The following is a 26,987-nucleotide window of genomic DNA, read 5'->3' on the forward strand; positions in this document are numbered from 1 at the left end:
ATCCCAAAGATCTTAGGAAATACCTTTAAACCTACCTTTACAATCATGAGAATCTGTTTCTCATTGCATTTTCCCTTAAAACTATTATGGTAAAGAGAGCAGGCTCTTTCCCAGAGCAACTCTCATCTTCTTAGGCTGATGGAAGGGGAATCTGGCACAAGAATTTTGAAGAAAAAAACCAAAAAAACCCGTAATTACTTCAAATGCATTTAGACACTTGCAGCCATGGACACCGTTCTGGAAGAGGACACTGGGACCACGACCCTCTGGGGGTTCCGGGGTCACGGGGTCTGGCCTTCCCTGGTATCGCTGGGTGTTGTAATGCTTACAGGAAGCCCTTATTTTCTGCACCAGGACAAGCCCATGGCCTTTGACACACACCCTTTTGGTTTCGTTTGTTTTGCTTGCGGACATCTCACAGGTTGAAAATGTTATTCTACACGAGGGTGTTTTTATATTCGTGGGACAGCAGCGGTATCAGGTCTCAGGAACAAGCCTTTTGTTTGGACAGAAATTAGTCACCAGATTTTTGCAGTCAACAAAGACACTGCCCTTGCCCGGTCCCACCCGCCGTGCCCACATCGCTGGCATGGAGAAGGAAACAAGACCCAAGAAGGCGGGTGACGTCTGAGATTGTTCCTGCCCATCCTCTCTACTCCATGCTGCCTGTGGCCACTCTCAGGCAGGAGTGGATGGGACACAGTGTTGTAACAGGTCAGACGTCAGCACAGGGAGCAGCTGTGGAACAGGGAGGAGTTGTCTTTGCCTCTCTGGCCTCAGCCATGGACCCGGGAGACTATGACCGTGTGGCCAACCTCCATCCCTCTGCTTTGGACCTCAGCTCTGACTCTGAACCTGCAACACCCTCACCTCGGAGACTCCACCTCACTCACCTTACCAGGAAGAAGGAGGAGATGCCCCCCATTCTCAGGGGAAGATGCGACAGGTTGAAAGGGGCCCCCCGGTTTTAGATGTTAAAGCATGGGCTGCCGCGTCCACAGCGAATAAAGTGGTCACTAAGTTGTCATCATGAATGGCTTCTCAAATAAAAATTGTATTATTTTGTACTTGGTGCCGAACAGGACTGATACCAGCTGAGACACCAGATGCGAAACAAATCCTAGGACTCAAAATTGTCGTTGGCAAAAGAAACTGTTAAGAAATTCTTCCTGTTCCAAGCTTTAATCTCTTCTACAATTAAACAGGGAGACATAAAATATATACCATATTTTTTGCTACATAGACGCAGTTTTTTTCCCCCAAAAGTGGAGGGGGAAATGCCTGTGCATCTTATGGAGCAAAAAAATACAGTATTTTATTAAATATTTTAACACAGCATTCGGTCCAGAATATTTTTGTTTCTTACTTTCCTCCTTGAAACCCTAAGTATGTCTTATGGTCTGGTGCATCTTATGGAGGAAAAAATATGGTATATATTCACCCACATTTGGTTCCCGTTGCTGGAACAGAAGCTGTCTATTTCGACCACTCTGACACAGGATAAAACGGAGATGTTTTCTCTCCAGCACTGGCCGGTGTCAGGCCTTGTGAGGTTTGGGGGCAGAAAAGTGTAGAAGCATGCTCCCCACTCTTAAAAAGTGTACAGTGCAGCAGGGTAAGAGGAATGAGCAAACAAGGTATTGGTGACGATGTCCATTCTCAGGGGCAGGGGTTAGGAAGGCCACTGGGCGGAGGGACACCGAGGGGGATGGAGGCCGAGTGGGGTCAGAGTTCCCGGACCTCTGCCCACACCAGAGTCAGAGGGCAGGGGCGAGGGTGCTGCAAGCAGACAGACAGCAAGGCTTGTTTGTCTTGTCCTCTGAGAAAGGCTGTGGATGTTTGTCCCCTAGTCCCAGGAGGGACCCTGCCTACCGCACCCCCAACCACACCGGGAGATGATTTTAACCATGTCAACACGCTAGAAAATAGGGCTGGGATGAGGATCATTTACTTTATCTGGGGTGATACTCAGTTTCTTCTGCATGAAACGCTACCCCCACCCCTCCAGGACAAGAGAAAGCTCCACACCCAGGCAGAGAGAACCAGCTGGGGGAGTTCAGGGTCCTATACGGAAAACCCACCTGAACTCCTGAACCGAGTGAGCCCTACGCAAGAAGGCGATGGTCCACAACAGGGTGCGTCGTGAGGACAGGCATGCAGTACATTGTTTTGTTGATAAAGCGCCGTTTTGCTCTGTTTTCCAGGATGGTGACGCTAACAGAGGAGCACCTGAGAAAAAGAGGCAGCTTCATGAACCTTCCCGTGAGACCTCGGGAGACAACGATGTATTCGGTATGTGAGGTTGTAATCTGGAGACGTGATATCGTATGACAGCTGTATGTGTGCACGTGCCTTTGCCTTCGGGGAAGGGTTCAGTTTTGTTTTGTTTTGGTCCCATGGGTCATCCGTGACTGTGCTCATTGTTGAAAGTGTGACTGCAGCACTGTGGGGGTGAGCCTTTCATGGGCGTCTCACAACCCGTGGTCCCGATGCAACCACCCAGGGACCGGGAGCTGCCCGTCTTGTGTCTGCCTGCTCTGGGTCTGTTCCGCTTGCTCTTCTTCAGCACACGGGGAGGGGAGGGGTCTCAGATTTCCCCTTCTGTGCGGTATTTGTCTGATCGGCTCATGCCTGTGTGGGCGCTGGGAAGCCAAACGGTGCCCATAGAAAAATCACGAGCGAGGAAGTGAAAGGTGCCTGGAGCCTTGATACCATGGACGGAGCAAAGGGCGGAGGCAGCACCCCTGGCTGGCGGGGGCCCCCGTGCGCTCTTCCAATTATCGGGGGAGGGCAGCGTGGCCAGCTTTCAGTGGCCTGTCTGCATGTGGCTTCTTTCAAGACAAGGTCTGTTTGTGAACCTCTAAAGGGAAGGTTTCTTCACACCATCTCGTTCCTCCTGCGCTCCAACTCCATGTGTGTATAAACACAGGCAAGGAAATGACATGTCAATGTCCCGTTTTAGGTTTTGAGAGTACATTTGAGAATTATGTTGGCCCAGCGCACTTTTACAGCAAGCATCATCTTGATCAACAGTCTCCTGCTTGCTTGCATTAGGATTTTTCATCACCATGACGACCACCTTGTTACTATCAGACACACACACCGTGTAGATACATGTATGTGACACAGAGGGAAAGGGGTCTGGAACACGCCTTTCCTTCCAAATGAAGGACAGGGCACGATTCCCGCGGCCCCTCCAAAGGCGGCCCCCTCCCCTCCTCATACAGAAGCCCAGCTTGGAGAATGACTATCCTGAGTGGGATGTGAAAACCAGTGGAAATGCGAATATATACTTTGGTCGTGTTGCAAGCTTGGATTTGTCTTTTCCTGGGAGGAGTCACCACGAGCGGGCTTCAGCCTGTCCCGTGTGCCGTGATGTCCCCGTGCCCGGGTCGCTGAGCCGCTCCTGTGTCAGCGGGATGAGCGTGCCTGGCACCTGCCGGGCTCTCGGCTGTCCAGGGGTCAGGAGACGGCACCCTCACCGCCACCCCTGCAGCAGGCACCGCTGATACTCGACTCAGGCTGAGTCACGGTGGAGGGAATGTGGGAGGATCTGACCGTGAGCGAGGCGGCCCAGGGCCTCCCAGGTTCCCGTCACTCTGGGCCCTGAGTCATGCGGGCGGTGTGAGGCCCCACAGGGCTGCTGGGCATCTGCTTGGCACCTAGTGTTCCCCATTCCTAATTCTTTCCTGGGATCCACAGAAACCCTGGTCTGCAGGAGAAAGTGCGGTGACCTCCCGGCCGCCCATCTTCTCTTAACCAAACAGAAATTCCTCGAGTGGGAGAAGGAGCCAGGCCTTCGTGACGTTCTCTGAACCACGAGTCATTGGCAGCCAGGCCACCGTCACCTCCCAGACCCTGCAAGTCATTCTGTCCCCATGTCAGAAAGATCCAGGCGGTGAGGACTGAGCAGTCCCCTTGTCTGTCACCTAGTCATTGCCGCACGGCAGTCAGGTCTCTGTGTCGTCCTTGGGCTGGGCAGAGTCCCCACTGAGGACTGACCAGTGACCTTGGACAGTGTGTGGCCGGGGACTGAGGACGGCCAGCCACATGGCGTGTGCTCAAACCACAGGGTGCACACACCAGGCCTCCTTGCTCCTGGCTCTGCCCAGCCGGTGCCTGCCACTCACCCAGGACCAGTGGCATAGCAAACATAACTGGCGCCCGGGCACGACTCTTTATTGGCGCCCCCTCCCCTTCCACTGTGCTTTGCTTGTTTGTCTTGGTGCCCGGGGCATGATAGACCCCCTTGCCCCTCCCCCCACGCTACTGCCCAGGACTGCTGTTTCCTTTTCCATGGCCTGGGGAAAATCCCGCTGGAAGGCTGTTTTTTAGAGCTAAGCAGATAACACATGAAATCACATTTTTTAATCTTATTTTTATTAATTTTAATGCAGTGACATTGATAAATCAGGGTACATATGTTCCAAGAAAACATCTTCAGATTATTTTGACCTTTGATTATGCTGCATACCCCTCACTCAAAGTCAAATCGTCCTCTGTCACCTTCTATCTGGTTTTCTTTGTGCCCCTACCCTCCCCCCACTCCCTCCCTCTCCTTCCTCGCCCCCTCCCCACCCCTCCACCCCACTCCCTGTTACCATCACATTCTTGTCCATGTCTCTGAGTCTCATTTTTATGTCCCATCTATGCATGGGTTCATATAGTTCTTAGTTTTTTTCTGATTTACTTACTTCACTCCGTATAATGTTATCAAGGTCCATCCATGTTGTAAATGATCCAATGTCATCATTTCTTATGGCTGAGTAGTATTCCATAGTATATATGTACCAAAGCTTTTTAATCCACTCGTCCTCTGACGGACACTTGGGCTGTTTCCAGATCTTCGCTATTGTGAACAATGCTGCTATAAACATGGGGGTGCATTTCTCCTTCTGGAACCGTTCTATGGTGTCCTTGGGGTCTATTCCTAAAAGTGGGATGGCTGGGTCAAAAGGCAGTTCGATTTTCAAATTAAAACCACAATGAGATATCACCTCACACCCGTTAGAATGGCGCTCATCAACAAAACAACACAAAATAAATGCTGGCGAGGATGTGGAGAAAAGGGAACCCTCCTGCACTGCTGGTGGGAATGCAGACTGGTGCAGCCTCTGTGGAAAACAGTATGGAGATTCCTCAAAAAATTGAAAATTGAAATCACATTTTAAATCGCTTTCTGTCGTTGGTTTCCTGACCCGGATACTTCAGGGCAGTCTCTCCTAGGCTACCCGAAGAGGAAGCAGACGTTGTCAGGGTGTTGCCTGAGCTTTGGAGAAGCAGGTTGTTTTGCAGTAGGCCGGTCACTGGGCTTTTATTAAAACCACACACCCACACGTGACACACACTGTCCTCGTCGTTTGAAAACCAGGCTGGAAGGAAGGTGCCGTCGCCCAATCCTTCCCTCAAGTCCCCCCACCGCCCGGCCGCAGGGCTCAGTGAGGTCAGGTACGTCAACGTCAGCTGAGGGGAGCAGAGCTGGGGTCTCCCTCAGTGACACTGACAAAGGAGAGGAGTCCCCAAGAGAGGGCGCCCCTGCTCTTTCCAGAACCATGGCTCCTTTCAGCCGGGACCCAAGTCCACGGAGTTCGAGCTGTAAGGAGGGGCCCATCCGAGTCCTCAGGGTCATCGGGAAGGATGCTGAGTCGGGAGAGCACCACTGCCCGGCTCCAGCGGACAGCACCTTGCACGGTGCGAGTAGGGCCACGTTCTACCGAAAATCACCAGGAAAATGCCTGCCGGTTCATTGCTCAGATAGTGGACTAGCTGGTGCCATTGGTCCTGCAGCTCCAACAGGACAGCTCCATGAACTGCCACCTGTGGGACGGCCAGAGGGGGGCCAGCGGGCAAGGGCTGTTGCCTGCCAGGTGCCGGGGCTCTGTCTGAAGCCAGCGTGACCTGTGGCAGTCAAATGCATTATTGAATTATGCGTGTGGGTGGCTTTCCCCTATGGCTGGCTTTTCTGCTCTGAGGCTAATTTCCCTCACATGGTAAGGTCCCTGGGGCCTGGTCAGTGGCATCTGAGGGGGTGGTTGGGGAACCCCGCCTTGCCCTGCAGCCCTGTCCCCTACCCTCCCCGAGACGGCCTCTGCAAACTGCTGTAATCATGGAAAAGGCCGCCTGGACCGTGTGTCCTGAGGCCTGAGCTCTTGACGCAGGGAAACTCTGCCTCTGGGCCACTGCCAAGCAGCTGACGTGCAAAAGTGTGTGAGGTTGTGCCTCAGAGCATGTGTGTACATGTGTAAGCGTACAAATGTGGGCTGTGTGTGACCTGTGTACAAGTGTGCACATGCACTTGTGTGGAAATGTGTGTGGTGTGTGCACAGGTGTGTGTTCAGATGTATGTGCAAGCATGCATGTGTGAGCTGTGTGTGTAAGCATGCACATGTGTACAAATGTGTGGTATGCTCACACATGTGTGTCTACGTGGGTGGGTGTATTTACATATATATGATCTGTCTACACAAAATATCTCCGACAATCAGAGTTGCTTTGTTGTTTAAATGACAAATTGCCAAGGTTACTCTCACTAGAGAGTTTACGTGGAAAGGGTGTCTGCAGACATGGCCGTCATTGGTATAGTTGTCTGACCTACAATGTGACTCCACGTGAAGGTAAAAGCCCAACCACGTGGCCCCTGCGTGCTGAGGACAGCAGTCTGCTCCCACTAAGGAGCTCATCCCCTGGGTCCTAAAGTGTCCAGCGTCCACCCTTCCAGTGTCCCTGCCCACAGCGCCTCCCTGCAAGCACCCCAGTGACGGTGAGGACAGGCTGGAACCAGGAAACAGTAGGTGTCACTGCGGACGCAGGTGTGGACTCCGGCTGGGCAATGTCTCGTGACACCAGAGGCCCTGCTAGTGTCCCCCAACTCCCGAAGGCCACACTGACCTGTCACAGGGGAAGCTGGGTGGGTCAGCTTCCACCCGGCCTTCTAACCTTAGGAGACAGACATCCCTATATCTCATTCTAAAGAGAGAGACCGGAGGTGTCTCCCGGGAGGGCGTGGGCTGACACAGGCTCCACGCACCGCCCTGTGTCTCCACAGGTGAGATCAGATGAGGGAGGACAATGCCCAGCCCAGGAAGGAGGCTGGGCAGCGGGCAGCGGGCAGCACGGCTGTGTGAAGGTGGAGAGTGGTCCGTGCCGGTGGGAGGAGGTGGTGGCCAGGGCTCGCCTGCTGTGTTCTTGGTTAGCACAGCACATCCTGTCCCGCCGTCCTGCCGGGTGCAGGACCTGATGACACTGTGGCCCAACAGAGGCTGGTTGCTGGGGGCAGTGAGTTGGCAGTGCAGCCGAGCTGGGGGGCACCGCAGGGCAAAGGAGACCACTGCTGCCTGCCCTGCATGCCCACCCCACAGGTCCCAGCCTTCGGAATGACATATGGGACTAGAGGTCACTTACGGCCAGCAGAGCCACAATGGGACAACTGAGCAACTTCCAGAACAAAGACGGGTACAGACCTCACAAGGGCACAAATAGCAGCTGTGATGGGCATAGCTGCTGAGCAGCGGCCTGTCCCAGCTCGAGACCTGGGACTCAGAATCTCGGGTCCTGATGTGAAAGCACCCATATTCAGTTTCTGTCACTCAATGTTACTGTTTTTAATCTCACTCCACACCCGGTAGCATTTGTTACGTGGAGTCGGGAGCTGCAGTGTGGCTATGGGACTGTCTCCCTGGATTCCTCAGCCACCAAGACCCCCGGGCTGGTCAGTGGCCACGGGAAGAACAGTCCCTGCAGGGGGGACGGTCCACAGCGGGCAGCCCGTGCGCACACCTCTCCCCACAGAGCCCCCTGCCTGCCCTCCCCCCCTGCAGATTGGGAGGTGCTGTGACCCTGCTTTTCACTTTCTCCAGTGCCTGTGTCACTGCTGAGTCACTGCCGTGTCCCCACACTCCATCGGCACTGCCGGCCCTTAGCCCCCCACCTCCAGAACCCAGAGGCTCCGTTCAGAACCAGCCCCACCCACAGCTGCACCCCCAGGGGACCTCTCAGGACCTGGGCTGTGATGACCATGGCAGGGGGCCTTCGACACGGACAGTGGATGTGACACGGTGTTAGCCACGTCAATTTTATCATCCAGGACATTAAAGGTGACTTCACGCTGTTTATATCAGTCACTAGCCAATGAAATGTGGGTAAAGCGCGTCCTTTTGTTCACGCCAAACTCAGGATGTGCCGGTAGGTAGATGCCGTGAGTCTCAGGCTGGCCTCGTTTCAGGGCAGCGGTCCAACCATGGTCCATGTGACAGATGATCTGCATAAGGGGACACTCCTGCCTTTGCCCCAGCCCCTCTGACAGTAAGGACCCTCCTGGAGGGTTGCGTCTTATATGTTATCTGATTGTTTTAGAAAGTTACCTCCAGTCCAAACTTTTTAATTTAAATTGTTCCCACAAATTGGGTCTTCATGGTCTTATTTCTTTCTCCTGGAACCTCTGTTAGGAACCACTGACCCAGTGGACAGGTGTTCTAACCAGAGGTCTGGTCACCGGAAAGTGGGACCTGCCCCGGAAGCAGGGACAAGGGGGGCTGGCCGCAGAAGTCAGCACACTCACTCGCACACTCTCACAGTGCACAGCGACAGTCACACACACTCAGACGCTCTACAACACTCACACACACACAGCGGCAGGGCAGGAGGGGGGGGCAGGACCTGAGCCCCTTGGCGGTGTCATCCCCCTCCCCCCACCGTTAGTGGCGGCTTCAGACACCGGCAGGCCCAGCAGGTGGGACCTGTGTCTGCTTCAGACACCGGCAGGCCCAGCAGGTGGGACCTGTGTCTGCTTCAGACACCGGCAGGCCCAGCAGGTGGGACCTGTGTCTGCTTCAGACACCGGCAGGCCCAGCAGGTGGGACCTGTGTCTGAAGGTGCCACTGTTTGTACATGAGGTCGGTCACCACAGCTCTGCCTGGAGGGCAGTCGTCCCCAGCAGGCAGTTGTCACTGTAATGACAATTAAGTGGGGTTAGTAGTCACTTCAGTGAGATCACAGGAGAGACATCCTCTCTGGGCTGGCATGTGAGCAACTCCCATGGACGCCATGTGTTAGACAGAGGTAGGCAGACCGACCTCCGTGTTGGACATTCCTTCTCACTCCACTCTGGGTCCACGAGGAATCACGTGGATAAACTGTCACACACACACACACCCATCACAACGCCAAGCAGCTTCTCAACCTGTGACAGAGCAAGTGGAGATGAAAAGCTTTATCCCCTACAAACTACTTTGGAACAAAGAGGTCTCATGCACCACAGGTGGACATTTGTGGAGATTCAGGGGAAAGGGGGACTTGGCAACCCACTCCCGCCCTGCTGTGAGCAGTACGAACCTTGGCAATCAGAACTAAGCAGGGCAATGACACCAACCCAGAACCCCGGTGCCTGTCACAGCGCCGGACAGATGATGTCATACAACTCCATCCTTTAGCTACTCAGACACCAGGACCCCTTGGAAATTACCCAAGACTAGTAGGAAATAACACCCAATCATCGATGGGATAAAAATTTAAAATGTTACAGTGAGAGTCATGGAGAATTTTTTATCTATTTTGGAGAACTTGTTAGTACACGTACGTCCATACGTAAGAGTATATGAATTTATCGTGACATGCAAATGTTGACTTTCTATATGTGATGATTTCCTTATGAAATTATCGGTCTATTCCAGGTTCACGCAACAAAACATTAAAAGACATTATTGTAAGTACTCGTTGTGATTAGGTTAGAATTTTCATAAATAACCCTCTTAAAGAATCTATTTCCACTAAATGAACAGATTGGGAATATTTTTTATTTCTTCAGTTGGAAACTCTATAAAATGTAAATGGTGACTGATTATATACTGATGAATAAGTATCTCAGAATGATTTCTAAAAAAGAAAATAAACAACACCCCCCGAATACTATGCCATCTAAAATACTACTAGTATGCATTGGCTAAAATAATATATGCCTAGAAATAGTTAAAGCAGCAGAGATGGATACTGGTTTTTTATAAATATCTTAGAATATCTCCTTTATTCCCATGTATCTAATTGTTACATTACCTTTTTTTTTCCTGAAAATTCCTGTTTTGCTGCCTGAGGGTTTTTTGGTAAGTATTTCACTAACTCTATTCCCATACTTGAAGAATTTGAAAGTTATTTTTATCCTTAAAAGATAGCAGTGTCTGCCGCTGGCTGGTACCCACTGAGCCGCAGGCACCTCCCCGGTGCTGGGCCCGACTGCCTGTGAAAAGCAGACATTGTGTGCAGGGCCCCCGTCCTCACACCAGACATTTGACACCATTGTTCCTGTGGCCTCCAGGGACAGAAAGTGCTGCCGTGCAGATCTGCGACTGTCCCCAAGAAAAGATTTAAAAGTAAGCCCTCTCTTTACCAAAACGCCCAAGAGTGGATGTATCTGTGAAGGTTTTACATTGTAACCCATGGATTATGCCCAGGGGTCCTGCAAAACTGAGTCTATATACATGGTGACTGTTTCTGATGGTTGTCCGAGTAATGAATGATCAAAGTATCCTCTGAATAGTTACCAAATAATACAAATCTTTTTTTTTAAGAGTGGGGTTTAAACTTGATTCTATGTCGTAGCTAAGGAAAGGGATGCCTGTCAAAAGGAGTTCATGCTGGGTGGGCTCTTGCTCCCTGTTCACCTGACAAAGGCAAAATGCCAAAGCAAGGTGACCCAATGCCCTGGGTCAGGTCTTCTTGGACCTGCTGTTGCCCAGGGCATTGGGAAGCTTACCGCTTTCTGCACATCCGCCTCCTCTCCTGTCTTTAATCTGGAAAAATTGCAGGTAGATGTTGGATAGTCATGCCTTCAACATGCACACCTGCACTTGACTGCGACTCCTGGTTTGGCTTTACCTCCGCCATGGCCGCTCCTCTCTGGCTTGCTTTTGTAACGCCGTGGTCACTAGACAGGTTACATCGTTTCGCTGGTTACAGGTAGATAATGTCGCTTCTGTTGCACAAATCTCTTTGGTTTTTTTGCTTTTAGTGTCAAGTCTTCCAAAATAGACCGTCTTATATTATGTCATGGTTTAGCAGTCAAACTTCAGACTTGAAGGGGAAGAAAACGGACACTATGAGAAAACCCTAGCCCCTCAGTCTTGACCTTGTACAGGACATGGATGCGGGGCATAGAGATGCATTTCATCCATGCACCTGGGGTTCTATTATTCATATGTGATTCTGTTTTAACAAATTTCTCAACGGTGAGAGCAGTTTACCTATTGTTAGGAAAGCGAAGGTAACTCGTAGCCATGCAGACACATGATACAAGCTTCACAGCATTTGCCTCTCTCGGATCCGTGATGAAAGGGTCGCGTGAAAAACGTCTCCTTTGGGGACAGTAAGGGTGCTAGAAGCTCATCTCTGTGTTTCTTTCTGGTTCTCTCTCCCCTCAGCCTCTCAGTGATAAGTGAGCACAAACCCTTTCTTTTTCCCAATGTTTATTCGCAGCTCCTCCCGACGTCAATGTTGCTGTATCAAAGTGACAGCTCTCCTCTGACATCCAGTCCCATGAGATAAAGTCGTGTGCCGTTCACTTATCTGCATTCACCTTCTGAGTTTGGTGCCCTGGGTCCCTGTCGAGGATCTCGGTGGCCCTGGGTCTAAATTAAATATAAATTACCCCCCAGAGGACTGGCTTCCTTTTGGCAAGCGTACAGCCTTCTTCTCATTTCAAGGTAGTTGTTATTAATTTTATTCATGAGATTAAACCAAAGACATCTGTTTAAAACTACCTTCCATGTCCAGCATGAAGCGTCAGCCTTGCACATCGTAACTGGCGGTAGCTGCTCACTCTCTGGGCACACACCTGGGCTGAGGGGCAACTAAATTCTCACACTCCGGGTCCTGAAGTCTGACTTCTGCGCTGGGCTTGGGCAAGCAGAGCACGTGGGTTTGGGTGCCCGCTGCCTGTGTGCTGGGATAAGACCCTCTGAGCCTGGTTGCCTAGGAGACAAAATTGGGCTGGTGGCCTGGGCTCTTTTGTGGGCCATGGGGACAAGCGTGAAGGAGTGTCAGAGAGGACTTCACAAACATCACATCCTCAGTCCCATCAGTGTCCGTTGGCTGGCCTCTTACCATTCTGACTTGTAATTTCAGACCTTTCTCCCACGTTCTATTTGCCTACCAGGAACGTCCTCTCTGCACCTCCCACAAAAGGTGTCACCTTTGCTCCTGCATCTTTCCCTCCCTTCTTGCACATGTCTTCAGCGGGGGCTGGTTGGGAGCAGGGCAGGCACTGAGTGTCGGCTCGGCCTCACCCACACCACATGCCCGGCAACAGGCAGCAAAGGCTCTGCACTTGGATCTCCCCTTTGACCTGACCTGTGCCCGCTGCCCCCAGTGCCACCCTCATAGGCATGCCTCAAACCATGTGTGTGCATGTTGGGGGTCACACTGTTTGGGGTACGTGTTTCAGTTGTCCGTTGTGACATTTCTATTGGACAAAAGGAAGCAGGAAGCGAGAGATATCTCTTAGGGTCCCTAGGAGGACAATAGGACCCGTGTCAGGGTGGGGGTGGGCGTTGGAGCAGAGACTGCCCAGAGCCAAGACAGGCCTTTTCCACCTTCTCAAGTGCCTGGAAGCAGACCCTACTGCATGGAGACCCTGGGCCGTGCCTGAACTTGAGTGAGTCTGGGCTGAGCATCCTCTCTGAGCACGGGCTGGGCAGCGGGCGGAAGGTGGCAGCTCGAGCTCCGACTGGCCGGCAGGCAGGTAACATGATCCCTCCCCAAATCACTCCCAGCCCAGCGAGCCTGTGAGGAGTTTCAGGGTGTGAACGCCTCGCGTCAGGCGAAACTGCTTTTCAACTCAGATCAAAAATGAAGTCGTGGCTGCCTCCTGTCTCTCTCTCTCTCTCTCTCTCTCTCTCGCTCTCTCTCTCTCTCACACACACACACACACACACACACACACACACTCACACACACTCACACACACACGGCGGGAGGCTTGCAGAGCCATTTGGAAGGACAACAGGGACGAAAGGCTGAAATGAGTCCAAGTAAAGGAAGTGACCAGGTCGGGGGCCGGGAGCAAGGCCGGGACAGCCTGCTTCTCTGTGGCCATTGAAGGTCATGATTGTTGGGACAAAGTTACTGTGAGACTCACCAGAGCGTGCCCATGGAACACCCTGTTTAAAATACCATCTTCACGGCCCCTGTGCTTGGGAAGCGGGGCCTATGACGGTCTCCCCCGTTGCGCGGTGAAGAAACACAGGCCCCGGGATGGGCACAGCGGAGCCCCCGGCCCCACCCCTGCTGTGGGAGGGCTCAAGGGTGAGCTGTTTAGAGCAAATAAAAACTATATGTTCTGGGCACACAAAGGAGGCATTCGTGAGAACTGGGTGGGTTGATAAGGCTCGTTTGTGAGAAGCGTTCTAAAGAGATCCCTGCGGCAGCCAGGCGGGCGGCCGCATGCCTCTCATACATGCAGGGTTTCTGCCACAGCAGCCCGCAGCCACACCGAGGCCTTTGTTCCCTCGCCCTCCGCGCTGACCCCCAGCGCAGCCCACCCGGGACAGACGCGTTCTGTAAAACAAGGAGGATCCTTCTCAGCCAGGCCCACACGGCAGATTCCACGGCCCCGCGGCCCCTCTGCGCAGAGCAGCCGGCAGGGCCAGGCACAGACACGCAGGGACCCCCAGGACCTTCTTCTGAAGTCAGGGTGAAGCCAGCCCGGTGGGTGGTGCCGAAGGGAAGAAGAGGAGCGAAGGTGGCCCCGGTCAGTCCTGTGAGACACGGTCCAGAGGGCCCCCCCCAGGAGGCAAGCGCCCTGCTCTCCAGGGAGGGGTGATGGATATGGGATCCGCTGGACACAGGGTGTTAGTGGGGCAGCCGTGGCTGTGGCCATGGCCTTCACGACAGGAGCCCCTCAGTCATGACAGCCGTCAGTCTCTTCCAACGGTCAACGCCGTCCCCTGATGTCACCGCGCTCCTGGCTGGCATCTCTCTGCCCCTGTGTGATTTTAATATCAGCACCTTCCACAGGCCAGTACAAGCCCACCTGTGTTTTCTGGGGCTTATGCTAGCATTGCAATGATTAGTTTTGTTAGTTTTTTTTTAAGACGTTCTCTTGCAGACTCCTGTAGAGTCCACGCCACAGTGCAATCCAGTTGGCAAGGTTCCTGCGGCATCAGATCCGAGCCTCATACTTGTGCAACGTGCCGGGCTCCACGATTAGTGACTCCAGCAAAGCCGGGCTCCACGATTAGTGACTCCAGCAAAGCCGGGCGTTGGGCTCGCGTGTGACTAAAGCGGATATTAACTGGCAAATGAAAACTGCACTAGCCCATCCAAAATAACAAAAACACGCCGCACATCCACAGACTTCTGCTCTCCCCGTCCCCCTTGCGCACAGGGAGAGGCTGCTGTCGGGGCGCAGATGCCCTACTCTGCACCTCACAAATGCCCACAGTCAGGGACACAAAGCCCAACTGTTGTGAACATGTCAGTATTCAGCAGCTCTCATGTTCGTTCCTGCATCAGACCCGGGACAATGCAGCCACTGTTTCCCTCCACGTTTGTGCAGATTCCTTATAGCCCCAGAACCTGAAGCACAGCTAGAAAATCAGGCTCTTCCTGGGGCCACCGCGAAGCTAGCTTCACGCCCTACAAAGTCCCCACGGCCCCGGGCTGGCCACCGTGTCTTCATGTGCTGAGGGTGCCACAGAGTGTTTTCACAGATGGGCTGTAGATGTTGGCATTCCCACGTGCGTGGACAGAATCGGTGGTCGTGGGAGACATGCCGCGTCCGACAAGCCCAGTTCCAGGGCGTGTGCGTGGCCGCCACAGGCACCCCTGACTCCCAGGAGCACAGACGAGGTCCCGGGTGTCCTGGGCACTGACTGCTTACCTTGGGCTTCCTCACTTGCAAGCAGTGGTGGTAGTCATTGACAGTCAGTTACTCTGCCTTGCCAATAGAGACCAATGCGTTGACTGCGTGAGGACTGTCCATTGTGGTACCATCCCTGAGCCCTGTGATTTTATTGGAAGACTGCAGAGAATTTCTTGCCTTTTGCTATTTATATGTGTGTTGAAGTTTGCATTGTGGATAGACAAACTCGTCACCTAGAGATGACCAGGGAAAATGACTGCGTCACCCGTCGTCATATGCAGTGACCCCTCGATGGTCCTCTTCCCGTCCCTGCCTGCCCCCACTCAGAGCACCCTCATCTCTTCTGGACGACAGCCCCTCACATCTGCCCTCAACTGCAAGCCCAGCCTTCTTCTTCCTAAAGTCTGGTCTCTGTGCCCCACACACACACACACCTGCTGGCATCTCCCGTTGCTCTGGGGGTGGGGGGATGGCCAGCCCCTTGCTCAGCCCTGAAAGCCCTGCGCAGTCTGGCCGTAGACCCCCACCTTCTGCCTCACCTCTCCCCTCCCCCATCTGCTCCCCCCTCAGTCTCTGGGCTTCGCTGCTTCTTCCTGGAGGACACGCCAAGCTTCTTCTGCCTGGGCCCCACCCTGGGTGTCCTAGTCTCCACAGGAGCACCCAACCCCACCCCAGGGCTCACGTGGCCACCGTCTCATTTCCCCAAATGTCCCTCCAGGGGCCTTCCGGTGTCTCTGTGTTTGTTCCTATTATTAGTCGGTATGAAATGGCACGTTCTAACCACTTCCTGTGGCTGTTGTGACAAATGACCACAAACCAGGTGACTTGAAACAAGAAGAATTTCTCCTCTCAGTCTGGAGGCCAGAAGGCAGACCCCAGCTGGCGGCAGGACTGCCGTCCCTGAAGGCCACCTTCTGGTGTTCCCAGAAGCCCTAGCCATCCCTTGTCTTGTAGACACATCAGCTTAGCCCCTGCGGCATCTCCCCGTGGCCTCTTCCCGGGTGTCTAAGTCCCTCCTCTTAGTGAGATTCCGGTCATCCGGCCAGCGCCCACTCGGCTCCAGTCTGACCCTATCTTCCCTTAAGGAGACCTACAAAAGACCCATTTCTAAACAGGGTCACCTTCCTAGGTGCCAAGGGGTGTGGGACCTGGACATACAGTTTGGGGACATGATTTCACCAATGCATCCATTTCTGTCTTATGATTATGAGACAAGGACCCCTCTTGTTCATCACCGTGACCCAAACATCTAACATGGGACATTGCACATATGAGGTACTTAGTAAGGGGTGGAAGGGTGGATGGGTAGTTAGGTGGAAGGGTGGATGGGTAGTTAGGTGGGTGAGTGGATGGGTGGGTGGTTGGGTGGCTGAAGAGCTGGCTGGCTGGGTGGGTAGATGAATGGGTGGGTAGGTGGGGTGGACGGGTGGATAGATGATGGGTGGGCAGGTGGATGAGTGGGCGGATGGGTAGATGGCTGCACAGATGGGGGGAGGACTGGATGTCCAGGTGGGTGGGCGGCTAGACAGATGAACGCTGAATGGACGCTGTTGGGTAGATGTCAGTGAGCAGATTGTTGGACGGGCAGGTGGATGGATGGTATTACAGGAGAGGGTGGGTAAACCACATTTTCCGTAGATGAACAATAAAGATGAGAGAGAAAACCAACTAACTGACGTCCATGTAAACCTAACTTGTACCTTGAGAGCAATGTGGGTGTGTTGCCCTTCTTGAAAGAAATGCTTTTTTGTTAAAAGCAAGGAGGTAGGACACAGCGTGACATGCCCCCATCTTCACTTCAGGTGGTCTCCCTGCTGCGGCTTCCAGGGAAGAGACCAGATCAGAACGCCCTGAGCCAGAGTCTCTGAGGCGAGAAGCCTCTGGCAGCTGGAGGCAGAGCCCTAAGCGCCCCACGCACTCGTCCCTCCTGGCAGCTGGAGGCAGAGCCCTAAGCGCCCCACGCACTCGTCCCTCCTGGCAGCTGGAGGCAGAGCCCTAAGCGCCCCACGCACTCCTCCCTCCTGGCAGCTGGAGGCAGAGCCCTAAGCGCCCCACGCACTCGTCCCTCCTGGCAGCTGGAGGCAGAGCCCTAAGCGCCCCACGCACTCGTCCCTCCTGGCAGCTGGAGGCAGAGCCCTAAGCGCCCCACGCACTCGTCCCTCCTGGCAGCTGGAGGCAGAGCCCTAAGCGCCCCACGCACTCGTCCCTCCCAGGCCCTTTAGGGCAGAAATGGAAAAAAGCAGGGGAAAGCTCCTTTTTTACCAGAACACTAAAAATACCTTTTTGTCAAATAATGCTCCCAACATTTTAGCTTATGCCCAAGTGGGGTTAGATCATAAACGTCCCGTGAATGTGCCCGCCCTGCTGGGTTCTCCCACAGGGAGCCGGGGCCGCACCCGCGGGGACATGTGGCAGATGGCTGTGTGCTGGGCCGCTCTCACCTAGGGTCCCAAATCTGGAGTGCCAGGCCGTCCCCAGGCCCCTGGGACGCGGAGCTGCAGCCCCAGGTGCCCAGCCTGGCTTTGCGAGCGAGGGGCTGCGTCGCTCCATGGCAGAGGACGGTCGGCCTGAGGGTCTTGTAGGAGACCTGGCGACCGGCCCTGGAAGAAAGCGACATTGTCCAGCGTGGCTTTGCACGGCATGTTCACGTCTCACTGTTGTTTGCAGGAGAGGCAGATGTGGACCAGAACAATAGGACCTCAGCTCAGGACAGAGCCGTGACAGACTCCAAGCGCACAGCCAACCCGAAGAATGCCTGGCCTGAGGCCAGCCCAGCTGACCCGGGGGGCCGCCCCCACTTGATCCGCCTCTTCTCCCGAGATGCCCCGGGGAGGGAGGACAACACCTTCAAAGACAGGCCCTCAGAGTCAGACGAGCTCCAGACCATCCGAGAGGACAGCACCACCGCTCCTGAGGGCCTGGATGCGATGGCGTCACAGAAAAGACCCTCTCAGAGGCACGGATCCAAGTACCTGGCCTCCGCCAGCGCCATGGACCACGCCCGGCATGCCTTTCTCCCGAGACACAGAGACACGGGCATCCTCGACTCCCTGGGGCGCTTCTTTGGAGGTGACAGGGGTGTGCCCAAGCGGGGCTCTGGCAAGGTGAGCTCCGAGGAGTAGAGGAGTCGGTCAGTCTAAGGCAAAGAGGAAGGAAAGGCAGCAAGTCAGCGACGCGCTCCGCACAGCTGTGCCGGTGTCAGGGTGTCGTCCTTGCTGGAAAGGCTCACAGGGCTATCCCGTATTCCCACTTAACTCAACCCCTTGCTCCCCACTCCTCACCCAGGGTTTGCCCTCCGAGTGTGGCTCAGGGGAGCAAAGACATTCTGACTTCCACACCCCGAGGGTGGCGTGGATGAGAGCCGTGTGCCACATCCTCGGCCTGCCGCCTGCCAGTGTCTTAAGCTTGGGGGCTTTGTGGCTGATTTTGCTTGTCCTGCCCACGCCGTGAGCTTCCCCAGGGGGTCAATCTCCTCCTTTCCTCTTGGCCCCAAGCGCTGCTTGAGCTGCTCGCTCCCTGTTGCTTTGCAACAATGATGTGATTGATGAGGACTCTGGAGCAAATGCACATTGAAATTCGCCTTGAAGCAAACCTTCTCCCTTGTTTGAATTGTTTCCCGGAAGAGGGTGGAGGGAGAAAGGAGTGTGTCTGTGAATCAAACCTGTATTATTTTGTGATTCCATGCCTTTGAATGTAGTGTCTATGAAGTTTCTTTATTTAAATGCTCTGTGGGTAAAAATGTATCACAAGGAAAAAACTCTCTACCTGAGGTCCTGAGTCTGACAGTGTCTCCTGGAGTTGGTTGTAAATAGGCTCTCTTGTGGCTGGTGGATGTCATCTGTCCCCAAGTGGCATTCCCATGGCAAATACGGAGCATGTCACGTGGCTCGCGAGTGTGTTGGGTGCCGGGGTAATTGTGGAAGGAGAGAGGTTTGCAGAAACAACCCCCACCCTCGTCTTAACGGGTATGCTCACAGGTTGCATAAAATGCAGCTTCTCTTCAGGCTGGGACTGTGCTTGTCAGGAGAGGCTTTTGAGTAGCGTGTAGTACAGCAGAGCCCTGGGCGTGGTGACAGCATCCTACAAAATCCCGGGCTGCTTAGAGCTGAGGAGCCTGTCACATGAGCTTTCCTCTCCGACTACTATCCTTAAAACAGTTGACCTTGTTGATGATGACACATGCCAGTTTTTCCTGGTTTGCGGATTTCATGGTGCCCTGGGGTCTCGGGCACGGGTCACGCCTCTGCATCCGCTGGGGGGTCCAGGTCTTTGAGGGGACACGTTTCATGACTTTTGGGTGAATAACACTTCATCTATCTTAAGAGCTTCTGGAATTCATGTTCTGGTTGGTCCCTTCAGTGTCCATTTGTAACTTCGGGCAGTTCCCCCTTTTCCTGAAATGTCGGTCATCTGACCTATTTTCTAATGCTAATCTCGATCTCAGCTGCTTTTCCAAGCACAGCTATCACATCCCACCGGGCCCTGACGGCCTCGTGAAGGCTCACGCTTGTGCTAAGCAACCCATACGCACGCAGCACCAGCAGCTTTGAAACCTGAAAGTACTTTGCTTAACCCAAGGAGCAGGAGAAATACAGTTAAACTGTGCAAAAAAAAAAAAAAAAAAAAAAAAAATAGCTGGAGAGCATATATTATAAAACAAGCTTCATTTCGGGGTCATGGTTTGAGTTAAAAAAGTTATATTGTGACTTTATCTCCAAAGGGGTTATTATAGACACATACATGGTTGTCTTCCTTTACGTGGAATTACAGCCGTGATGGCTCTCAGTGTCTTATACTCTTTGCTGTTTCCAAAGAAAAGATTCCAGTGTCGGAAGTGGGCATCCGCGATGCCAAGAGGGTGGCGAGGTTGTTGAGGATCCCAGAAAACTCAACAAACATTTTCACAGGACTGTTTTAAAAATGAAAACAAGGGTTAAGTCATTGGGGTTTTTTAGACTTTTGGAAGTATTAGTCGTGTTCACAACTGAGGGCCAAAGAAAGATCTTAAAAGATCAGCCTTTGGCTCTTGGATGCCCAAGACATCAGTCAGAGTTCGCCCCGTAACCATACGGTTGCTCATGATGAAGCCGGGGCGGAGAGTTCCTCTGGAGGGTCTTTTTGCTGGCAGTGTGAGTGAGGGTGCCCAACAGTGTTGGTCCGGCTCGCCTACTCGTGACAGATTCTCCCTTTGCTTTCAAACGCTGGTCAGGTGAGCGTAGTGTGCTGGGCGCCCACAGACACGCCCGCACGGCCCCAGGAGCCTGTGGGTAGCTGGGGCGTGCTGCCCAGGGGTCCAGTCTGACCTGTGTTTGCTCTGCTCTGTCTCTAAATCAGGAGCGCCCTCGTCTGACAGGCCAGCAGGGCCCTTTGGATTAAAACTTTAAAAAAAAAAGAATAGGGAGGGATCCCAAGACTTCAGGATATTCCCCAAAAGCCCACGTCACTGTTCCTTCCTGAGATAATCGTCTAAGGGTCACAGGATGTTCCTGGGCAACCGCAGGCCTGTGGGTGGCGGCAGCCCGTCGAGAGAGGGTTTTCTGGTAGAGCTGGGCAGGACTGCCTGGAGTGACCACCTGGACAGGGGCAGGGGCTGTCCTTCCCGGGACACCCCCCCTCTCCTGGGCTGGGGCCAGGGCCGCCCCCAATCCTGGGAATGCACCAGCAGCACCCACTCTCTGTGTGGTAGGGACTTGACATTCCAGGAAAGTGCATTTCAAATTCCTTGATGAGGCATAATTTTTTGAGAGCCGCGATGAAAAAGCACATTGATGGGAAACACACTCCTTTGTTGGGAGATGGAGAGGAGGGCTGCTGCTGGCCACGGCCCAGGTCCCCCGGCCCCCTAGGCCCCCGGCCCTCGGGCGGTGGGCTGGAGCGGAGTGCTGGGCACTTGGGACAGAGATGCCAAGGCGCTGGTCAGTTTGGAGAGGGCGGCTCTCAAGGTCACATCCTCCCCTCCTGTCCCTGTGGACCCTGCATGGCCAGTAGCACTCCAGGGGCCAGTAGCACTGCAGCTGCTCCGGCCTCACTGGCCAAAGCCCGGAAACCCCAACTGTGGAAATTGAGCTTGTCCCTCTTTATCTAAAAGTAGGGAGGTCTACGAGATAACTATACTGGACACAGGTGTGACCTGGACAGTTTCCGGGCGGGAAGGCAGTGAGAACACGCAGGTCTAGCTCTCTGCCTCAGCCCACGTGGACAGAGGGCACCAGCTTCTGTCCTGAGGGTGTCGCCTGGTTTGTTTTTTTACTGTGTCCATCACCTCCAGAGCACTGTGTGCACGCGTGCCATCACTCAGTGTTGTCTCTGTGCTTCTCGTGTGGAGTGCCGGGGTAAGAGCGTTGTCATGGAACACCTGGGGCTGAGACCAACCTCACTGGTTCATCGCCATGTTCAGTCTCCTGATATACTATTTTCCCACTGCATTTTCATTTATTTGGCCACATTTTTGTTCTGCAGTAACCCAGTGCTTCCCTGCTAACATGGTACTCTCCTTGTGGAGGTGGGCGCTGTCTCCCCGTGGGGAGTGGGGCCCTGGGTGGCGGCACAGAGGACACAGTGGGAAGCGTGCCAGGGGCCAAGCGTGCACTGTGTTGTGCACGTTGTGCGTGCATCTGGCGCCAACATCACGGCCAGTGGCCCTGCACACATGCCCTTCCGATCGGGATGTCCCCCACCCAGGAGGGCAGGGACGCACAGGGAGCCCCACTGGACTTTTGTGTGGGTCTCCGCAGCAACCGCCTGCCACTCGGTACATTTGTTTGCCAAGAGATCTTTCTAGGATTAAAAAAAAAAAAAGGCCAGATGTGGTGGCAGGTGTGTTTGTTTCTGCACCCCAACGAAAACGCTTGGGAGACTTCCTGCAGGAGTTCCCTGTCAAGTGTCCCGATCCCGAACGTCTGCTGGTCAGGGGCTCCGCTCTTGACCACGTCCTCCTGCCATCCCTCACCCTCGGTGTCCACTGTGCCTTAACGGACCATGGTTAAGTTAGAATGTCACGTCCCCCTGTTGGCGGGGCCTTGCCGCGTTCACCGAGTGATACATCTGTCAATCACATTGATGTATCTCGTAGTGATGGGCTCCTGGTGGTTATGTCCAAACTTGATCTTGTGATGAAATGTGTGCCTCTGACCTGTGTCTTCCTCTGTGTGCATTCATTAAACGTTTTAACAGACAGGACAGTGTACTAATTGCATGTGAATTTCTTAAGTTGTCCTTTCTGGCGGCCCTTCCTTGCTAAGCACACGTGTTCCTGGTGGCTCCCCACCCGCCACTGACAGGTGAGTCGCCGGCCCGGCACGCACCTTCTGCACCTGGAGGCCGCAGCTCCTCCCTCGTCCGCCTTCGTGCAGACGTGTTACAGCTTGGTCCGCATGGGCCGTTCAGTGTCCGGCCTGTTGCGACTGCCCGAGCCCTGCTCAGTGTTTTCGCATCTCCCCCTGAGCACTGTGCTGCTGACGTGGGGGCAGCGGCACTCAGCAGACACTGGACCCCGCAGGTCTGTGAAGCTGCACCCACACTTAGTGTGAGCCCAGGGCGGGGTGCACGCGGGGTGGGGGGGCAGGGGCTGGCTCTCCTGAGGACGGCGGCGAGGACCTGAGACGCTCGCAGGGTAAGCCTGGGGTTGTGGGCACACTGGACTTGGAAGCAGTGTTGTCACGGGTTAGGGTTGGTGTCCTGTCCCCTCTGCACATGGCTCCCGCTGCACGCAGACCCCTGTCCTTCCTCACTCGGCCACGTTGACCCGCCCTCTGATCATCACCACTCACTCTCCTCTGGGGGCCAGGCCGCTCCGCTGGGCTGGTGGAGAGCTTAGCCGGACTTCCGAGGGGGGTCGGGCATCGCTGGGGACCCGCTCCCCGGCCCCCCAGGCAGAAGTCATCAAGGACTGACGGAGCTGTAGAGACCCCGTCAGAGTCTGGGGGAACTTGTCTCAGAGGTCCCCACGGTGTCTATCACCGCGCTCTGAAATGCTCCAGAACCTTCCACCTCCCAGAAATGAGGAAAAATGGAGGGAAGGCACAGAAAAGTGACCCGGTCTCAGAGCCCACATGCCCACGGGCTGACCAGCAAGTGGGATGTCAGGGGCCTGGCTCCTGCCCCTCTCCTTCCACTAGGAGTTTCTGCTTTTCAGAGCAGCCAGGAGCCTCCACCTCTGAGGCAGGCAGAGGGGAGACAGGGGTCTCCCTCTGTTCCCATGGAGACAGGTGGCTGCTGTGGGAACTGGCGCTGAAGCTGGGTTTCCCGTGCTCTGGTCAGTCCGCGAGGCTGGAGACCTCCAGGCTGCAGCCCTGTCCCGCCCGATCCCTCCTGTCCCCTCTGGAGGCCAGCGCCCGAGACGTCCGTGGGTGACAGTGAGGGCACTCCCCAACCCCAGTGCTGCCTGCACGTCTCTCAGAGGCTCCCCTCCCTGAGAGGTGCCCTTGTCTCCAACAGAGGAGAAACAAGTCAGATACTTCTCCTTTGCCTTGTAACCACGTGTACAACCCAGGCTTGCCCGTACACTGCCCCTGCAGGGTCCCCGCCCCCTGTGGAGACAGCCAGGCCTTATCAAAGGCAGAGACAGCCACAGGGACACATGCCCTGAACTAACAGCTGTCTGGTTCCTGTAAGTTCCCAGCACCAGAGACTAAAACCACCGGGCTTTCTTGCTGGTAGAGAGACGACGGCCTTTTGGACGCTTGCGTGAGCTGCATGGCCAACATCCAAGTGTCCTCATTTCATAATTGTGTCTGGAACGTGATAACATGTCTCTGTGTCATAACTACCGTTTATTTCCATGGATAACCAGCCATTAACCTGTTTACTAAAAACTTACTTTATCTGTAGCCAATGCAAGACATCCTTCGAAACCTGTAGTGTTGATTTTATCACTTGACCACTGCAAGTCTCTCTCTCTCTCTCTCTCTCTCTCTGTCCGTCAGTCCCCATTGTGCTGGACAGTCTAAAGACAGGACTTCTCTGGGCCATTTACTTTGGTCCTGTAATATTCCCTTGCCCACATTGCTCAAAGCTCACAGGAACCATCTTGCAGCGGAGGCCATGGCGGAGACTAGGATTTAGGAAGATTAATCACAGTAGAGCTGAGGTTAATGCACTGCTCATGTCAAGGAATATTAAACCCTATTAATATTGGGCTCCTGGGGTGCGCTGTTCATCCAACACTGTGTTTCCCCGGCGAGAGCTAACAGGCCGATGATGGCTCTCTGGGGCAGAGCAGGCCAGTGGCGCCGTGGAGCGCGACAGAGTTCCCCAGTGGGAGTGCCCAGCTCCAGGCCATCACTGGACGGCCATCCGCCTGCTGCTCCCTCAGCCACTGCCTCACTGTTTCCACTGAGGTTCCTTCATCACCTCTCCCCGCCCCCCCAAAAAAATTAGGCTCCTAAATGTCCCCAACAAGGACGAATGTCCCTGAGAACTGGTGATTCCATGTGGTTGGCTTGAGTGGATCTAAGAACCTTGCTGCTCCAAAAATCACGTCCTTATGCTGAGGGGCCCAAATGGGAGTGACAGCCACTGTTCACTTCACGAGCAGGCGTGCCGGCCACCATGGACCCAGCGTGGAGGCTGACGCCCCCGATACACATGACAGAAAGTCACACTCTGCAGATGAACCGAGACGATGTGCACTCACTGCACCTCGGACCCCTCCCAGGGCTGCTCGTCGGGCTGGAGACCCCGCCCAGGGCTGCTCGTCAGGCTGGAGACCCCGCCCAGGGCTGCTCGTCGGGCTGGACACTGCTTCTGTCCCTTTTCCCTAGCGGCCGCGCGAGTCCGACGTCTGAGACAATTTTAAGAAAACCTGGCCAGCCCTGGCCAGTTGGCTCAGTAGTAGAGCATCAGCCCGGCATGTGGAAGTCCTGGACTCAATTCCCGGCCAGGGTACAAGGAGAAGCGCCCATCTGCTTCTCCACCCCTCCCCCTCCTTCCTCTCTGTCTCTCTCTTCCCCTCCCGCAGCTGAGGCTCCATTGGAGCAAAGTTGTCCTGGGCGCTGAGGATGGCTCTGTGGCCTCTGCCTCAGGCGCTACAATGGCTCTGGTCGCAACAGAGCATCGCCCCAGAGGGGCAGAGCATCACCCCTGGTCGGCATGCCGGGTGGATCCCTGTCGGGCGCATGTGGGAGTCTGTCTGCCACCCCGCCTCTCACTTTAGAATAATACAAAAACAAAAATCAAAAATAAAAAAAACATCTGGCCACGTAGCCAGGCACAGGCTCTCAGAATAGGACGTGGACGGAGAGGATTCTTTCCGAAATCTTGTCTCTTGTTCCTCCTCTCTCGCCTGTCCATCTGCCCTTGGGGCTGGAGTGGCCGTCTTTCCCTCCCCCCACCCCTGTCCCCTTAATGCCCCTCGTCCTCTAATGTCCGCCCCGCTCACCCCTCCTCTCTGCCCGTGCACGCTGCCAGCGCTGCCCCCGTGGACTCAACCGGCCACTCTGTGTCCCTCTGGCAGGTACCCTGGCTCCAGCAGGGCAGGCGCCCGCTGCCCCCGCACGCCCGCAGCCAGCCCGGGCTGTGCAACATGTACAAGGTAAGATGTGCCGTCGCCAGCCCCTCCGCACGGCCACGCTGCGGCCCGTGTCCCATGGTGGCCCCTCCGTGCAAGTGCTGTCCGGGCGCTCCTGCCCAGGGGGCCCCGGCGGGTCCTAAACGGTGTCTGCAAGTCAGGTTTGACAAAATGAGGGGGTCAGCCCCTCTGGGGAAGGCCAGCAGAGGACAGCAGGCGAAAACAGGGAAGTCCTCAGGGCGGGCGCCGCCTCAGTCCTCAGTGGGTCAGGTCAGGGCGCCGCCTCAGTCCTCAGTGGGTCAGGTCAGGGCGCCGCCTCAGTCCTCAGTGGGTCAGGTCAGGGCGCCGCCTCAGTCCTCAGTGGGTCAGGTCAGGGCGCCGCCTCAGTCCTCAGTGGGTCAGGTCAGGGCGCCGCCTCAGTCCTCAGTGGGTCAGGTCAGGGCAGTGGGCGAGCCCCTGGAATGAGGGTACCACAGGGCCCAGGGGTGGATTCAGCGCTGACCCCCGAGAAGTGACCTGAGTGTGGTGCTGACATGCCTACGTTGTGGTCAGGCACTAAAAACCGGTGCCTGTCAGATGCTGAGCGCTCACAGGACAAGGGCCCTAGGGGCGTGGGCACAGCTGCCGTCTCTCCTGAGCTAGGCTGAGTTCCCTGGGGCTGGGGGTCAGGGCTGTCCTCAGTCCTCCGGCTCCTGGTATGGTGGCAGCCACTGCTCAGTGTGCTAGTGACATGTGGATGGCAGAGAGGAAAGGGGACAGATGGCTCGGGGAAGGTGCTAAGTCAACCCCAAGTCAGACTGCCGCTTACGCAAGGTGGGGGCTGCCATGTGAGCTCCTATCGCCGATGACACTTTATGAACTTGGGCACCTGGAATGATACAGAAGGTGGGACTCATGTGCTCACTATGGAGAAGAGGCATTGTTCTGACATGATTGATGAGCCTGAGTGGGGGACCCAGCAAATGGGACCCTCATTTTCAAACGCATTGCAGGCTGTGCCTTGTGCTGAAGGGGGGTCTGTAAGAGACCAGGGGGCCGGCGCGCCAGGGCGGACAGTCTCAGGAGGGTCTCTGGGGCAGCAAAGAGGAGCCAAGGGCTGGCAGGAGGTGGGCTCGTGGTCCAGAGCCCCTCTGGGCAGCGTGGGACCATGTCACCTGACACCAGAGCGGTGCCAGTGGCTTGCTGGCTTCGTGACAAGGACGTGCGCAATGATCCCCAGCGAGTGTGACTTTCTGTCCCTGAGAGCTTTGCAGGGTTGGATAGGATGCCGCTGCAAAGCCGTGTTCCCCTGATCTGTGCTCCCCCTGACCCGTATTCCAAGTGTGGTCCTGCTCACTTATCAAAGGGCTCTCGGTGGCTCCTTTGATAAAGCGAACACCCCCGTGCCCAGGAAGTCAGCGGGCCCCTGTCCACCTGGGACAGTCGGGCCCGGTCCAGATGAAGCCAGGCCGGACACCCCCTGCTTTCCTGGGTTGACCTGTGCTGACCTGTGCTGGGCAGAGCCACACTTTCATCCTGCAGTGACCAGCACCGGGAGTGCATGAGGGGACAACAGAGGCTGCACGAAGCCCCTGGCGTTTGTTTGAGACCCCGTCACGGGGCTGACCTGCTCCCCTTCACCCCAAACCACTG

At 55.0% G+C, this 26,987-nt stretch overlaps 1 protein-coding gene across 6 annotated transcripts in view; it reads left to right on the plus strand.

Moving 5' to 3' along the window:
• The window catches only part of MBP (myelin basic protein), an 81,648-nt gene that overhangs the window by 36,276 nt on the left and 18,385 nt on the right, over nucleotides 1-26,987 (plus strand). For 5 of the 6 annotated variants that reach the window (XM_066353096.1, XM_066353095.1, XM_066353098.1 and 2 more), the window contains exons 3-5: nucleotides 2,205-2,292; nucleotides 17,516-17,952; nucleotides 25,302-25,379. In XM_066353096.1, coding sequence (XP_066209193.1) covers nucleotides 2,205-2,292; nucleotides 17,516-17,952; nucleotides 25,302-25,379 — 603 coding nt within the window. The remainder of the gene's footprint in view (nucleotides 1-2,204; nucleotides 2,293-17,515; nucleotides 17,953-25,301; nucleotides 25,380-26,987) is intronic. The other variant, XM_066353097.1, reaches the window with a different exon arrangement.

This window comes from Saccopteryx leptura, chromosome 11 (genome assembly GCF_036850995.1).
Source record: "Saccopteryx leptura isolate mSacLep1 chromosome 11, mSacLep1_pri_phased_curated, whole genome shotgun sequence".
In the NCBI taxonomy this organism is placed as follows: domain Eukaryota; kingdom Metazoa; phylum Chordata; class Mammalia; order Chiroptera; family Emballonuridae; genus Saccopteryx; species Saccopteryx leptura.